The sequence below is a fragment of the Mastomys coucha genome, unplaced genomic scaffold (genome assembly GCF_008632895.1).
Source record: "Mastomys coucha isolate ucsf_1 unplaced genomic scaffold, UCSF_Mcou_1 pScaffold18, whole genome shotgun sequence".
Taxonomy (NCBI): Eukaryota; Metazoa; Chordata; class Mammalia; order Rodentia; family Muridae; genus Mastomys; species Mastomys coucha.
Genome location: NW_022196900.1, coordinates 55,155,268 through 55,171,587, shown reverse-complemented (window position 1 = coordinate 55,171,587; position 16,320 = coordinate 55,155,268). Strand labels below are relative to the sequence as shown.

General features: G+C 39.5%; 1 protein-coding gene across 7 annotated transcripts in view; it reads right to left on the bottom strand.

The window, feature by feature from the left end:
• Positions 1–16,320, bottom strand: part of Fggy (FGGY carbohydrate kinase domain containing) — a 373,036-nt gene that overhangs the window by 105,190 nt on the left and 251,526 nt on the right. For all 7 annotated transcript variants that reach the window (XM_031377871.1, XM_031377870.1, XM_031377872.1 and 4 more), the window contains one exon: positions 5,593–5,654. In XM_031377871.1, the coding sequence (XP_031233731.1) occupies positions 5,593–5,654 (62 nt within the window). The remainder of the gene's footprint in view (positions 1–5,592; positions 5,655–16,320) is intronic.

Sequence of the window (16,320 nt, the reverse complement as noted above, 5' to 3'; positions counted from 1 at the left end):
TTGGAAGACATTAAAATAACTAATGCACATCATCATTCACATAATTTTAACCTTGCATGTTGCTGTTTTTGGTTTTGACTTAGTTTCATTTTGTATGTTTTATCAATTCTTTCTCAAATGGCAGTCTGCTCTCTTCCAAGCGTAGTAACCATGATCCCAATTGGATTGTTCTCCTTCCAAACATGAATGTCAGGCTCATATATCCTGTCTCAGAGGGAGTCCCATTGGGGATGACACAGAACATATAGTCTCAACAACCAGAAAGCAAATTCATTGGTGTGCAAGAACACTAAAGCTCGCTGAGTCCAGGCTACTCTTTTGCAATGGGATTCAGTAGTCTCTATTTTACACAAGGCTAGGAAGATTCCATGCAGAGGCTGTGCCCCATGCAAGGACAGGTCATTAACAAATACTTCATCTCCTTTGCCACTACAAGATTTTACTTCAGGTTGTATTGCTTATATTCTTAAGTGCAGACAGTGTCCTCAATTGCTGCTCTCTTACCCCTGAAGAATATTCATTCTTCAGGTTCCCAGGCCTCCCTTCCTTGTGTGCTTTCTGCCTTCCAGCACCAGAACACTATTGCTTTAACTTTTCTAACCCTTCTCCCAATCAATCTCTTCTGCTAGTCCTTGAAATATACAGGTTCTTCTGGAGGCATGCCTTTGGTACCTGATGATTTTGTTTATGATGACTATAGTCAGAAGCCAAAAATAAGAATAGATGTTGTGGCAACAACAACAACTATACCACCAGCAGCACCACCACCACCAGCAGCAGTACCACCACCACAAGGAAATCACGGAAAGCAGCAAGCATGCTGTCAGTCTCCTTCTCAGGCATCTGCTCTTCCCATTTTACCGACACTCATTTTATATCCCTTTACCCGTCTTCATTATTTGTTCTCTTCCTTAAGTCCCCAGAACACTCTATTATTTTTAATTTTTCTGATCCTTCTACAGTCTCCTTTTCTGCTAGTCACTTAAATACATTAGTTCTTCTGCTAACCTACCTTTGGTACCTTCTTACTCTATTTACTCATTTAAATCACTGCTTTTCTTTTATTACTCCAGTTATCATCTAGTGCTGATATGGTCCAAACACATAGTCTCATCTCCCTGACCCATGGCAATCATCGTTTCAGAGTCACCTTTGCTATCATCTCAAAGCCCTTTCTGAGCCTAGGACCCGTTGTTGCTCATATTGTCATAGCTACCTGTGCTGAACATAGCCTTTGACTCCCTCCACTGCCTTCTTCAGTGCTGCTTTGTGGGAGGACAGTGCACATGATTTCAGTAGTCTCAAGGATGTGTTAATTGTATCTAGATGTGTTGTACCAGAGTAACAGTATACTTGAAAAAATTTATCCTCAGGGGCATTATGGGCATGAGGAACCAATGTGATTAAAAAAAAAAAAAAACCTGAGTCGCCCTAAATGAAATACCAGAAAATCCAGGGAAAGCTGAAAGCCTCCCCACCACTTGCATCCAGTTGCAGCAGCCTTCATTGTGTTTTCTGTGTCCACCACACTGGCTTGCAGAAGATCTAGAGACTTGCTGGTATTCCCATTTGGAAGGGCCCCTCTCAAGCATTATGGCTTTTTCTATGGCTTCATGTAGGGCCCCACTGTAAGGACAGCATCTCCTACTGTCCCAGTAGCCTCTGCTTTACATTTCCTAAGTTACCACATTATTTTCATTCAGAATTTATCAATTTCAGACTCTCTCTTTCTCTCTCTGTCTCTGTCTCTGTCTCTCTGTCTCCATATATATTACATGCATTTGTATATTATATGTAAATGCACACATTCATATATATATGTAATTTCTTTAAAAGCAAGTTTTTGTGTCTTCTCTCATCTATCATAAATGTTCACAATATATGTTATATCTGACAGTTCTAACACTGCCTCAGGTGTCAACCTTGACATATCAGGCCAACATCATCTACTAAAAGATCTGCTATCACCAGGACTTGATTCTGAGACACTTTTAGTTTAGCTTCTATAGGAATTCAGACAAAGAGAAGAAGAGCTGAACGACAGTCAATGGTAAGCAATCTCTGTCTAGGAGGTGAAACACTCGGGTATCTGGCTCCACGGTAAGAAAGCTGGTTCCCAGGTACATGTATGAGCACATCCAGTTTGTTTAATTTATGAGCTCTCAAGACATTTCAAATCAGAGATGGGGACTAAAAGGATTATGGTGGATCTAGTGGATCTGCTTATTTTATATTTGTTTATACATACTTGTTCCTAGAATTTCAAACAGGATTTGCTGAAGCTAAGCTATGAGGGGAAGTGATCTGTTTTAGTGTCTTCATAAGGTCCCAAGTCAAAGCAAGGAGGCCTATGAATTTTCCTCCTTTGTGAAAGGACTACTTTATTTTAACAGAGTTCTGTATATTTCACTCTAAGTCCTGAAGTCTGAGGATATTGTACCAAATAGACCTGGTATGATAAGTTGAAAGTAATAGAAAGGTAAAAGAGAACTAATTTTCCTCAATAAACATGCATGAGAGTCATCAAAATACAACAAAGGATGAAGTCAAGAGCATAGTTGGGATTACTTTGAAATAGATGGCAAAGCAGTAAAAGGCTTCCAGAGAACTAACTGTAATGGATACTAATGTTGGTGGAATTAAAAAAATAAAAAATAAAAAAGAATAAAAGCCCATGTTGGAATTTGAGGAACAGGCATGACAAAAGGAGACCCAAGGGATCCCGAATGCCACATGCTGCAGAGAGAATGTGAGAAGTGAGTCTGTAAAGTGCCTTGTGCATTTACCCAAGCACGAGTCACTGAAAAAAACAGCAACATCAAAGCTTTCAAGGAACTGAATGTGGCAGTGTTCAAACTAGAACAGGCAAAGGAGGAGAAGAAAATGACTAAATGAAAACAAAGAGTATAGGTGAAGTGTTAGAGAAATTTAGCTTTAACAAGGGAAGAACAGGAAAAGGGTAATACAAGGTTATCAGGCTTGAAGTCCAGGTCTGACTCTAGGCTGAATTCTAGCAATGACTGCTTCTAGACTACTCAATGATGTTCAGGGTCTGAGTTTGCATGCTAATCACATCCCCCCCTTTTCTAATTACAGCATAAACTGAAATGGGGATCTTTCTGTAGAAGAATGTTCTAGAAGCTATGCTTCATTGCAAGATCTAATTATTCTATGTTTCTATTGAGCATTAAATATTTACATATTGCTATCCCTGAAGTATGCATCAATATTACAACACCTGTAAATAAATTAAGCAGGTCAGTACTGTTGTGGTTTTATGAGATCATAGTGGAGTCATGGAAAGACATCTGTGACAGAACTGGCATAAGAATTAATATCTCTAGCTCTTGCAATCGCATACACCTGTCATGAGAAAGTAGGCAGGCTACTGAAGACTGACATCTGGGGATAACAGCCACTGACCTTCTTTCTCTTTTCATCAGTGAGTAAAAGGTGTAGTTGTCATTGTCAAAATTAAGTTTAAAAAACACTTGCTTCCCGGAGGTGGTGGCTCATGTCTTTAATCCCAGGACTTGGGAAGCAGAGCCAGGTAAATTTCTTTGAGTTTGAAGCCAGGCTGGTCTACAGTGTGAGTTCCAGGACAGCCAAAGCTGTTACACAGAGAAACCCTGTCTCAAAACACAAAACAAAACAAACAACAAAGCCCCTTGCTATGTTATATCAACTGCCTAAAGTCAAAATAAGTCCTCAGAGTCTGAGGCTAATCACCCAATCCTATCCCATACCGACGTACCATAGTTGGTATTTGAATCCAAATCTGAACTCCAAATTTGGTGCTCATTTTTTTTTTGAGGGGGGCAGTTGACTACTGAAATGCTTTAATAATGAGATGAAAGTTATAAAAAGCCATGCACATCAAGTATACCATCAACAAACCCTGGTACACAATCCAAGAGGTTCACTGCTGGTTTGAAATTCGGGATTCTTGTTCCAGGTTATACTATGCCAAAGCTGTTATGTATTGATTCTAAAGCTGTGTTAATTGGGTTTGACTCTAGGCAAAATCATGGGCTCTCAAAATCACAGCGGAACCTACATGTCTGCACTGAGGGTCCCTGCCTCCAATGGTCTCTGATTGGGAAATAAAGTTAGCAGTGGCTAATGGCTGGGCAAGGAGACAGAGGTGGGAATTTTAGGACTCCTGGGCAAGAAAGACAGGAAAAAGAGAAAGATAGTGCCACCATACTGGGGAAGCAGGAGAGTGGCAGAAGATAGAGTAATGATGAGGTAAGAGTTGGGGAATGCAGCCCCAGGAGGGCTATCCAGCAGAGTCCAGGGCAGCAAAGATGAAATAAAGATTAACTCAGGAATATCAGAGGAGAGTGTGTGTTAGCCACATAGAGTTAGGGAATGGTCCAGCCACTCTGCTGTTAAGGCATATTAAATATAAGGCTATGAGTGTGTCTTGCACTTGTAAATCCAAAACATTTGGGCAGGCATAGAGGAAGCATGTGAACCTGCCAGGAAGTTTAAAGCAGATTCATATACTACCACTTCACTAAGCCAATGAAAGTGCCAGTTGCTGAGACTACACAGTATAAGTCCTCTTAGTAGTCATGACATTGCCATGACTCCTAGGGGAAGGCTTGGTAATACATCTCCTTTTCTATACCCTGGGAGCACACTATTCTAGTGCAACATGATGGCATTTTAGTATTATAGGTAAGCTATTCCTTTGAGATACAGAAGGAATGGTTTTACTATTTGTATTTAATTTGGTCATTCTACCACAAGTACATATCCTGTTGTCAGTCTGTCTCTCTGTCTGTCTATCATCTATGTATCAATCATCTCTCTACCATGTATCTCTCAACTGTCTATCCTCTATATCTATCTATCTATCTATCTATCTATCTATCTATCTATCTATCTATCTTATATAGAATTTACCTTTATAGCTGATCAACCATCTATCAACTGTCTAACATTCTTCCTTCTAAACATGTTATGGGGCTATGAGGCCTTCCCATGGTTCTATGAGAAAGAGTGATACAGAAACCTTTATCCAGAGAGGTGTTCTCTTTTTCCATCCTGTCTGCAAATCCCATTTTTAATCATCCATTTCCTATCCACATTCTATGAGTAGCCAATCTGGTTCATTTTCTAACCCAATTTTCATATCATTCTTTTGCACAAATGAGTTGGCAGATGTTGATTTTCTTGTACTCCTCGGCACTCAATTTTACTTCATGTATCTCCGAAGCCACTGCATATTACTTACTATTCTTACTTTCACAGATGAAATAGGTGATTGGATAACCCATGCAAGACCACACATTTACAAAGGAGTTAACCTGGGGTGTACAACCAAGAATTTCTGACTTCAAAAATCCAGACACGGTCATCTCCATCAGGCTTGCTCATCCATGCAATCTGTGTGTGGGAGTAGTGTCTCTGATTTAAAACAAACTTAACAAATGTATTTTCAAAACCATCTGGGTGATTATCTTAAGTACTGCCAAACATTTGCATTGTTCATAAGCTCTGAAAATCATACAACTTTTGAAAATGAATGCCATTTATACATCCACAAAGAAAAGCCACGGAGGAAACAGTTGGAGGAGGAGTTACCTGGCTGTGGCCTTGGCTTGTAGTTCAGGAAATGCAGGATGGCCCTGTACCATGTGGTCTATCTAAATAACACAAAAGAGGTGGGTCAGTTTCATAATGTCTTTATCCTGAAGGTAGATACACATATGTACCACACACACACACACACACACACACACACACACACACACGCACACGCATGCACACACACACACACACACACACGCACACTTATGCTTTGTTCAACTGTTTTAGAAATGTAGCTTTTATTAATGTAGGAGCCTTGAAATTATTATACAAAATTTAAAAGGAAGAGTAGCACAGATGGGACTTTTAATGCTAAGCTGGTTATGGTAGGTAGACACTTCCCTAGAAAACATTGGGAAAAGATGGGCCAGTTAAGCAGGCAAACCATCTTGTTTATGGAAAGAACTGTCTCTGGAAACAACTAACTGTCTCTGGGTTACTTCGTTTCTCTCTCCTAATCCAGGCTGTCACTGCTAAGCTGCCTAGAACCAACTGTGCCTTCCTAATGCAGTATTTGAGACAGGGAAAGAGTAAGAGGATGATGACCAAGTCCCAGCTAAGTACAGACCAGGTGCCAGGAGACCCCCGCCCCCACCCCAAACTGAAAAGCTTTTACAGGGGAAAGCAGGGAAACTCTGCTAGGGCAGGAATGTCTGAATTGTACAGATCTTATCTGGACTACTATGTCTAGGATTTAATTCCTAATCCCCCTGGTGGCTCTAAACAAACATGTAATATGCCTGGGAACATCAATGCTTCTCAACACTTTTTTTTTTTTTTGCCTGCTCACTAATCTGTGTATTTCTGAATGTTTACTTCAGTCTCCTGAAGTCTAAAACAACCATTTGGAAGGAAGTGTTTTCATTTGGTCTTGAACAGACTGTTTTGGTCCCATGGAAATTGACTGAGTGTTTTCCTTAAGAACCTGGGCTGTGAACAAAGGGACGTTCTTGGAGACACAGAGACTAGGTTCTGGTTCTGCTCCTCACCATCTTTCTGTTTTTTGAAAGAATCACTAAGAGCTCTGCACCCCAATATTCTCCTTTATAATCAGCTTTGTTTTAAACAGCATTCCTAGAAGAAAAGTATGAGTTCTATAACAGTAACTTCATATCACGTAACATCCATAACTCATTTACCTCCATCAACACCAACCTGAGAATTACACACTCATTATTTTATCGACTGCTTACAGTGGTCTAAGGAAGATGCTGATCTCCATTACAGACTGAAATTAGGAAACTAACTTGTCTGGGGTCACAGGCCACGTCTTGGACTCAAACTGTAGACTCTAACATCTAAAGTTCTATTAGTAAAGGCTATGATGTATGGCCTAACAAACTTGCAGGTTGAATGTAAGCTAGTGAATTTTACCAGGAGCAATTTAATGGAAATTCTTCAAAATGTGAAAGCCATTGGTCATTTAAAAAAAATTATGCAGTTTTGCAGTATATGTTTCCTCTTGGTCCAACTCTGATTAACTGTTAAGGCCTATCCTACATATCTATTACATAATATTGTTTCTTCTAAACATGTGATGGGGCTATGAGGACTCCCCATGGTTCTGTGAGAAAGAATGATACAGAAACATTTATGCAGAGGTGTTCTCTTTTTCCATCCTGTTCCCAATCCCCCTTTTTGCCATCTGTTTCCTATCCACACTCTATGAGTAGCCAATCTTGTTAGTTTTCTAACAGGCTAACAGGCAAATGTAAAGATAAAACAAATCTTTACATTTGATGCTAATTTTATGGGAAGCACATTAGGAGTCACAAAGCAACTATTTAAATGAACATCCAGTAAGACATGGAGGTTCTTTTATGAATGCAGTTACTTAATGTTTATTGAATACTAAATATACTAGGAACTGTGCTTAGACTCTGAAGACAGTAAAATGTATACACAACATACACAAAAGTACATTAGCATAAAATAGGGAACCAGTCTTTTGGTAATTATTAAAGAAGACTGAAGATGGAAAGACATAAGGATGTAAAAAGAAAGGCAGTTGGGTAGCCCACACAGCACATAAATACTTCTGAAGTGAGCAGGGGATGAATGAGCCACAGTGTTGAAAGCATATGTCCATATAGTGCTATCTATTTCCTCTTGGCATTGCTTACCACTGCTTTATATTTCAATCTGTTTGTTTTAGGCACCCCTGGCCACAAGGTGAGTATATGCTAAATGAGGGGGAAATGGCATGCATTTGGAGTAATAAGGATGGCATGGAAGGACAACGGACCTTGAAAACATTTCACTGAAAAACATACTTGGAAACAAAATAGAAAAAAAAGGTAATCTATGTGTTGATTTACTGAGCACTCGCTCCAACAGCCCAGAAGTGTTTGTTCACAGGGTCAACATTACAACTTATGTTATATTCTCTATGCATTTAGCACACATGGATGCGGATAGCACGCATAGACCTTCTTTGCCAAGCAGTTGCCACATTACGGTTTGTTCCTGGGTCTTATTTCTGCGGTCATCTCTTTAGGTCTTTGCTCTAAAAGAAATAATTGAAGAATGTCAGAAGGCTATGCCCTGTCAGGATGGGGAGGAAGCCAAGGAGAGAGTAGGGGAACTCAGGTCTTCTTCCAGTTGGTCTCCAGATGTAGTTAAGACAGGAAAGCCATCTTGCAGTAGATACTCTGGTTTAGTCCCTTATATATTTAGAATCTGGGGAAATGGTTGTGTTACACAATATAATGCAGAGATCATGACTAGCCGGCACATGGTGGCATCTAGCTCATAGATAGACTTTACGTGGCGTGTATTATGCTTTGAAAAATGGGACAATATTTTTAAATGGGAGTATTCCCATTTAAAAAGCTTAAAGTCCACATTTGAGAATGACATGTAAAACACTAAAATCCTCCTCCTTTCCCCTGGTGAGAGTCAGCAAATTCACAGGAATAACAACTGTCCACATAGCTTTGCCCTCCTTGTTCCTTTAATACCAACAGCAGACATCAGATACTATCAATTCATATCACCATAGAACTCACAACTATTCAAGACTCTCTTCTCTATGCCTACATCTGTCAAGGGGATGAATCTGAGCTGGATCTCAGAGTATAGTGGAGGCAAAAAAAAAAATGTTTTGTAGAATCAAAATTATTCCTTTGCCTCTAGGATAAGTTTAATCATTGATACTACTTTCTGGTCCATGAGGCATTTTAGTTTTGACATTTGATATGGCCGAGAGAAACCATGAGAGACAAGGATTCCTAAGACTGGAGTTCCAGACTTCTTAAAGCCTGCTCTTGAAGAAAACAATTCCCATCTCTGATTCTCTCTAGAAAACGTTTATCTTGCTAACATGACAAATGGCCAAACACGAACAATCACAAAGGGAAGGCATTCCTTGAAATATCAGCACTGTGAAAAGAATTTGCAAGCAAGGACAACATGCCAAAAATGTAAACCTGGCCTCTTTGTATCTGTGTTTATTTAGTCAAGATATAACTATCTTTGTTCATTCCTATTTAATGTAGTTCTTAGTATTGCTTTTGAGAATATCTATGAAATTTTCTTGTGGGAAAAGCAAAGACATCATTAGACTCAGAGAGTGATTTATCATTTTCACAACTATTTCCTTGTAATTTGTATTATTACTTTACATCATACGTTTTTATACCCCAATACACGTGGTACTGAAGAATGAACCCAAGGCCTTTTTCCTGTACTGAGCTACCTGCCAAGCCCTTGTTTTTGTTTATATATTTTTTTGAACTAGAGTCTCATTATGCAATCCATGCTGGGCTTAATCTCATGATCTTGCTGCTTCACCTTCTCAAGTGCTGTGATTACAGACATGTATGACCATGCCAGCAATATTTTTTTTTTCAAATTTGTTTTAGCTCTTTACTTCTCCTGTCTTCTTATCCAGAAGGGGAAAACAAAAATAAAACCAAAAAAAACCTTGGCATTACCTCAACCCAGAAATCTCATGAAAATATGAACACAGGTGGCTGATGACAATGATGGAAGGAAAATCAATTTTCTCCAGGGATGGGTTAGCCATTTATAATTGATCAGACCTAAACACATGTATACTCAAGCAATACTAATTGGGATGAATGGTGTGTGTGTGTGTGTGTGTGTGTGTGTGTGATGTATGTGACAATAATAGTTATAGAAGAATAAATCATTAAATTCTTTGGGAGGCAGGCATTGGGAGAATTGGGGGTGGAGGGAGAAAGAGAGGGGGAACGATGTAAATAGCTCATTCATTCATGAAATTCTAAAGAGAGAGGAATGAAGAGAACATGCTGCTGAGAACTGTGCTTTCCACATAATAGTCCTCAGCAAAGTATAAACATCACTGAAAGATAATGCTAACTATGTCTTGTTTTTCACAAATTTCATATGAGATTTACATAGAACAATTTCCATTGGTAAGTGGATAAATTTGGATTTAATTCAAAACTAGTTCCTTCACCAGCAAGCTGGAGCTTTATGTATTTTTAGTTGTTAATTGGTTTATTTATTTGTGAAGCTAACATCTGATATATGGTTATTTTGTGCTATTTATCATTTTAAAAGCAGAATACGAAGATAAATAAAAGTAATTTTTCTTACAAAGGGAAGCATTATATCAAAATTTGAAGATAGTCTATAGTGCTTATAGTTTTTGTAGATTCTACCCATGCTATGGAGCATTCCAGGCATAGTAAATAAACACAGGGGTTCAGTACAATCAAGTTGGATGGAATTTCTTTTCTCAGTAGAATTATCTCTATAGAGAGATACAGTCAACATTGTAGGCTCCCACTCCCAGGAAACCTGCTGAGCATGCAGGCCAGGGAATCAGGCAGGTCATTTTCACTCTTCTTACCATGTTCCAATTCCAATTTCCCAGTCTTATCCCCAGCTTGTTAAAGACCACTGCTGTGGCGTCTGATTTCTCTCTGCCCCCATTGCTAGGGTTCTACAAAGACCTTCTTCTTAGCCTTCCTCCTTTATCCTATCCTGTTTTCTATGGTAGGTCTCAGTACCCAAAGGCATTCTATCCCTGGAAACCCAATGGCCTGGAAATCAGGTAGGCCATCTTTTGGTTTTCCATTTCCAATTTCCCAGTTTTGTTCCTAGCCCTGTAGCAGAACACCTGTAGTGGGCCGTCTTCCCTCTCTTCCTCTATTCCCTGGAGACTCAGATACTCATGGCAGACCCACGCTTTCCTCTCTCACATGGACCCTCTCACTCAGCAGCTTCACTACCCCATAATCCCATCCCTACTCCTTCCTGTCAGATCCCTACCTAGAAACATCTTCTACCTTGGACCCTATGTAGAGACTCTCTACTATGCAACACATATCCAGCACACTCTCATGAGATCCAAGAGGGTAACTGAAACCAAGGAATGAAAACCTATTCCACTAAACATCAAGAACCAGAATTATAATCGTCCCAAACCCAGATGCCTAGGTATCAGCATAAAAGCAGAGGAACAACTAAGACAATATGTCTCCATTAAAGCCCAGCAATCCTAATATGTAGGCCTTGAGAAATGTAATATAGATGAAGGGACGGGGACTTCAAAATAGCTCTTGTAAATATGTTCAAGGAATTTAAGGAAGATATAAATAAGTCCATTAATGAAATCTATGGACACAAAGGCAGACTGTGGGACAAAATAAAGGAAAGATTTCAAGACATAAAACTTTCCACTTTTATGAAATCAGAAAAGAAATTCCAAACTGAGATAAAACTGGAAATAAGAATGTTAAATCAAAATGAAAGTCCTGGAACAAAACACCCAGGAAATATGGAGCATGATGAAAAGATCAAACCTAAGAATAATAGGAATAGAGGGAGGAGAAGAAATTCAGATGAAAAGTACAGAAATATTTTCAATGAAAGCATAGAAGAAAATTTCTATATCCTAAAACAGAAGATGCCTATCAAGCATGCGGAACACCAAATAGACTAACAAGAAAATAAAATCCTCTCAGCAAATAATAATCAAAACAGTAAACAGACAGAACAAAGAAAGAATATTAAAAGCTGCAAGGGAAAATGACTAAGAAGCATAAAGGCGGACCTATCAGAATACCACCTGATGCCTCCATGGAGACTCTAAAGGGCAGAGGGGGCTGCAAAGATGTTCAACAAACTATGAGACTACAGATGCCAACGCAGACTAGTATACTTAGCAAAACTATCAATTGCAATATATTTAGAAAATAAGATATTTTATGATAAAAAAAATATTTAAGCAGTATCTATCTACCAATTTGGCTCTCCAGAAGAAGCTAGAAGAAAAACTTCAACATAAAGAGGTAAAAACAAGTAAAGCAAACACAAGAAAACAAAATTATAAATAATCCCAGACCAGCAAATCAGAAGAAAGGGAAATATCACACCAGACTTTTCAAGGAATATATAAGGAATATAAAACCTCCAAGTGAAACCCAAGACAAGTCAGGTGGAATTCTTATAGGTCTACCCTTATTGGTCTTTTTCCCTTGTAGCTCTTAATATTCCTTTTCTGTTCTGTATGTTTAGCGTTTTGAATATTATTTTCTGAGGGGACCTTCTTTTCTGGTCCAGTCTATTTGGACTGATAGAATAGATAGAAAAGCAAACCATGCTTTTTATACAACTGGTCTGTGTTCCATAGACCAGAGCAGAGGCAAAGGGGATGAAGGTTGGCAACCATTCTGGGAACAGGTAAGACAAAGACCTATGAATAGACATAGATATGGGAGATAGAGCTCTTATGATTTACTCATGGGGTTAGAGAGAGTAAGAGAGGAAAAAATAGGAGTCATGAATTAATCCTATTTTTTGGTTTTAAAAATTACAAATGATAGTAGCTCCTTAGTGACACAAACACAAAAAGTTTCAGCTCTGATAGGGTAGCAGCTACTGCAGTCAGACAGGCAGTGAGTCCTGACCTTTTCCGACCACCTCCCTTGCACCTAATCCATTTTTCTCCAATGACAGTGATACTGTTCTAAACCTTGACCTGTACTTTTTAGGTATATTTCACATCTAATCCATCAAGCACTTCGTCGGAGTTTACGGGGAGAACATATCCTAAATGTGATGAGCGCTCACTGCCAGCACTATCATCCCAGCTGACTGCCTGCAGCAGTTCATCTCTGGCCAGTGCTTCCACTCTCCCACCCTATCAATGATGTAAAACAGAGCAGGCCAGGGTCAGAATGACCCTTAGAATCTCAGTCACAGCATCTCACAGCCTGCTCTTTTCCATGGGCTCTCTATTTTGCTTTGGATAATAGTGGAAATCCTTTCAGTGGCCAAAGAAGTAACTTCCTACTTCTACACTGAAGTGCCCCTTTTGCTATTTCTATACTAAGCTAAGCAAGCAACACTGTCAGGCTCAGTGAACTTATGGCTCCTTTGGCCATATATATACTCCCCCAGACTTCAAATAACTAACTGCCTTTCCTTTCTCATTCTTTGTTCAAATATCACTTTATCATCTTACTTAAAACTATAAATTCTGAGCTGGTGAGATAGCTCCACATGTAAAGACACTTGTTGACAAGTTTGACAACCCAAATTAAATCCTTGAAACCCACATGGTAGAAGGAGAGAACCTCCAGAATTCCCCTTTGATTTCAACATGTGCACTTTGGCACACAGGCCCTATCCTCATGAGCATGTGCACATCTGAACACACATATGCTTGGGCAAACACACACACACACACACACACACACACACACCAATATAATGAAAGTGAAATAAAATAAAATTGCAAACTGCTCATCTGCACTCACAAGCACAACTTCTACTTACTTTAAAAAAAAACTATAACACAAAATGAAATATATTTCTTTGTTTGCATTATCTATCTCCTTGTGTTAGAATGTACACTTGAGATAGGTTCAGTTTGCGCAAAAGTGACTGTTGGAATCATTATTATTTCCCATGATGATCAATACATTGAATACAGCAGCATGGAATAAATTCATCTTAAAGAGTTTACAATTATTTCAAATTCAAGGGTTGGACCTGTGCTGGAAAAGCTACCTTACTTGTGGTGTGAAGAAGGGATCAGAGAGGAAAGATGGAGTGGAGCCAATCAGGTAGCTGTGCAGGAGGAGCTAAGAGGGAGTCGTTGTTTACACAGAGTTGGCCTGTATATGCATGAAGTCATCACACTACACCATGTGAGATGCTGTGGACACGACTGCATCTATCATAGATTTAAAAATCAACACTGATAATATCTCACAGTTTACAAAACTTGCCAACTGTATTTGCTTCAAGCTACATGGATTGGATGCTACCACAACAGACATTAATTGTTTCTCCGTGGAGTCTACAAGAAAAGGCAATATTCAGAAATGAAGCTCCCCAAGAATGTGGCCCAGTCGTGGCAAAATCTGACAGCAAACTGGCTCTGATTTGTGACTTTCCACTTAAATGTAACTGTACGTATTTGGTCCAGTTGTCTCACCCATTTTTACTAGTAAAACTGAAATAACGAAAAATGTATACATATACTGTGAAGACCAGAGAAAATGCCAAATCTTAGTGGACCTAAACACATCTTAATGGGCCAATCACATTGGCAAATAACAGGTGCTTAATAAATCTGAGATCCTAGCTTTCCAGGAGGCTGCAGGTATATTACCAACGATTTAATGTGCTAGCATGAATTATAGTTACTAGGTCTGTGCATAGCTTTCTTATTTGGTGATAGGCTACTGGGGCAACCTTATTCTTGCATGGCCCAGTGTGACAGGGCTTTCTAGTTCTTTCATGTGAGTGAATAAATGATCTTCTTCTTTTGTCCAACTGTTTCAGAAAGCCAGTACCATTTCAGGGCACCTCAACAACTGGCCTCTGTCCCACCAATAAAAATCAACTTGAATTACGACAGAAGAGCAGTTGGAGGGTAAATAGACAGCCCCACTGACTGCTTAGGGTGATATGTTATGTAAAAAGTCTATGCAAAAAAGTTGTTTCTGTGTAGCTATTCTGGTGAATAAGCAAACTCAGGCCAAAGCTTCCTGGGTACTGGGTGGTTCAACTAAACCCAGTCACGTCTGGTAAATGAATATGTGCCTTTTAAATAAGGAATAAATATCACTTAAATTGAATGTGTGAAATAAGTAGATAATGAGCCTATTTATTAATTAATTAACTTTGATTGTCAATAATTTCATGTATGTATATAAAGTATCTGGTTATTCTTTTATGTCCCTCTGATGCCTCTCAATCTTTTTACTTAGTTGATCAAGGGTCATCTGTGTCACCACTGGGTTGAAACTATTATTTGGAGCCTGGTGACATCACTAGTAGATACACAACTAAAAGCAATAGTACTCTCTCTCTCTCTCTGTCTCTCTCTTCCTCTCTCTCTCTCTCTCTGTCTCTCTCTCTTTCTCTCTCTCTGTCTCTGTCTCTCTCTCTGTCTCTCTCTGTCTCTCTGTCTCTCTCTGTCTCTCTGTATCTCTCTCTCTGTCTCTCTGTCTCTCTGTCTCTCTCTGTGTCTCTCTGTCTCTCTCTGTGTCTCTCTGTCTCTCTCTCTGTCTCTCTCTCTGTCTCTCTCTCTGTCTCTCTCTCTGTCTCTCTGTCTCTCTCTCTGTCTCTCTCTCTGTCTCTCTGTCTCTCTCTCTGTCTCTCTCTGTCTCTCTGTCTCTCTCTCTGTCTCTCTGTCTCTCTGTCTGTCTCTCTCTCTCTGAAACTATTTTGTAGTAGATAGTTCAGCAGTGAGGGGCAGGGTACCATGAGTCCTTCATCCATCTATGCCTGGCTGCTGATAGGTCCATCTGTGCGCAGACAACCACAGATGTTGAGAATTTATGATTGTATATAGCATGAAGGAAGCCTTTGACAGCCCTTCTTCATATCTTCCAACTTATGGTCTTCCCACTTAGTCTTTCTTAATGTTCTCTGTGCCCAAAAGAGAATCTTAAAACCCCTTTATTTAGGGTGGAGGATTCAACTGTAATTTATTCTCAGTACCTTGTATCACTGTCTCTGCATCCACTGCGGTAATGTGGGTCTAATTCTTAGTCAAATGAAACTGCAGAGAGTTGCAAAGCCAGAAGAGATTCAGTGCACTGAACCACTCAACAGTCTCTTCAGTCCCACAGACTATAATGCTTTTAAGTTGGACTGTTTTTTAAAATTATGGTATTAACCTGAGATCCTAAGGATAAGAAAAGAAAGGTTATCTTTTAACAGTGATATGTTTATCAAGTTGAGAAAAAATGGCTTGTGCTAATTTTTATTGTCAGCTTGATATAACCTTGTGTTATTTTAATAGTTGTCTTGCTTAGATTCACCTGTGGCCATGTCTTGATTGATGACTAATGTGGAAGGGACCAGTCAACTGTGTGCATGAGCCTCCTTACACAGATGGGGCTGAGCTGTCTAAGAAAACTGAAAACAGTGACAGAAAAAGACCATTCTCTGTACCCAGCAAGCAGTACTCCTCTATGGTCTTTGCTTCAGTTCCTGACCTTGAGTTTCTGCCTCGAGTTCCTTTTGTTTTATTGTTGTTTTGGGTTTTTTTGGTTTTTTTGTTTTTCAAGACAGGGTTTCTCCGTGTAGCCCTGGCTGTCCTGGAACTCTGTAGACCAGGCTGGCCTCAAACTCAGAAATCCACCTGCCTCTGCCTCCCAGGTCCTGGGATTAAAGGCTTGTGCCACCACCGCCCGGCTCAGCCTTGAGTTCCTGTCCTAACTTTCCTGCCTTGAGTTCCTGTCCTAACTTTCCTGCCTTGAGTTCCTG